Source organism: Poeciliopsis prolifica, unplaced genomic scaffold (genome assembly GCF_027474105.1).
Source record: "Poeciliopsis prolifica strain line A6 unplaced genomic scaffold, Auburn_PproV2 SCAFFOLD041, whole genome shotgun sequence".
In the NCBI taxonomy this organism is placed as follows: domain Eukaryota; kingdom Metazoa; phylum Chordata; class Actinopteri; order Cyprinodontiformes; family Poeciliidae; genus Poeciliopsis; species Poeciliopsis prolifica.
Genome location: NW_026562416.1, coordinates 905,001 through 905,879, shown reverse-complemented (window position 1 = coordinate 905,879; position 879 = coordinate 905,001). Strand labels below are relative to the sequence as shown.

The following is an 879-nucleotide window of genomic DNA, read 5'->3' as shown; positions in this document are numbered from 1 at the left end:
TGTGTGTGTGTTTCTCTGTGTGTGTGTGTGTGTGTGTGTGAGGGATGTAGGTCAAGGCGATACAGTGGCAGCAGATTGCTCATTAAGTGCCAAACCAAGCAAAAGTCTGTTTTCCAGTGGCACCGGGTCGGCCATCTGCTCCTCCTTTATTCATTCATTAAGACGTCTTCTTTGTGTGTGCGTGTGCACATACGTGTGGAAGCATTCATCACAACAGCCACTTGCTGGTCGGCCGCACGACGTCACCCCGTGTTGCTGTCCAAAAGCAGCAGTAGCGTGTCAGATGGCCGCATCATGTGACCGCGGCGGCCGGTGATTGGACGCCACACGCAGCTAAAACGCTTGGCGCTGTCCCGGCTCGGGAGTTTCTGGTGAGGGCGATGCAGTGACCGCAGGCTGAAGGAAAACCTGGACTGGCTGGAGAAGAAGCCAAAGAGAACGGAGCGAAGGCCGAGCAGTCAGGAGACACGATGGTCCAGCAGCTGAATGAATGCAGGACGGTGAGTCTGCAGACGTTTGACTTCACCACTTATGGACTTCAGGGTCAGCTGTTTCCTCTCTTTACCCTGCGGTTAGTTTTACTTGAACTCAGGCCTCTCTTCTGTTTTGCTTCTCCAGAGTTTGAGCTTTAACCATCACACCTGAAAAAGGGCCTTCCCCAATCAAACCAAAGTAATCCTGTACCAAAGCAACCAGAGCCAAACCAAAAGGCCAAAGCCCGAATCCAACGTCTGACAATACCTAGAAGAATGAAGCTGGAGAGCATCCTGTCAGACATGAGCGCCTGGAGGGAGGTGGACTTTGCTCTCAACTGCACCTACATTGTTCCGGACCAGGTGTCGGACCTGAGCTTCAGCCTCCCCAAAGCCATGACCTCCA

At 53.0% G+C, this 879-nt stretch overlaps 1 protein-coding gene across 1 annotated transcript in view; it reads left to right on the top strand.

Annotated features, from left to right (window-relative positions):
* Positions 1-381: 381 nt before the first annotated feature.
* prdm1b (PR domain containing 1b, with ZNF domain) overlaps positions 382-879 on the top strand; it is a 7,959-nt gene continuing 7,461 nt past the window's right edge. The window contains exons 1-2 of the mRNA XM_055054966.1: positions 382-500; positions 619-879. The exon at positions 619-879 is cut by the window's right edge and continues 41 nt beyond it. Coding sequence (XP_054910941.1) covers positions 750-879 — 130 coding nt within the window. The 5' untranslated portion in view covers positions 382-500; positions 619-749. The remainder of the gene's footprint in view (positions 501-618) is intronic.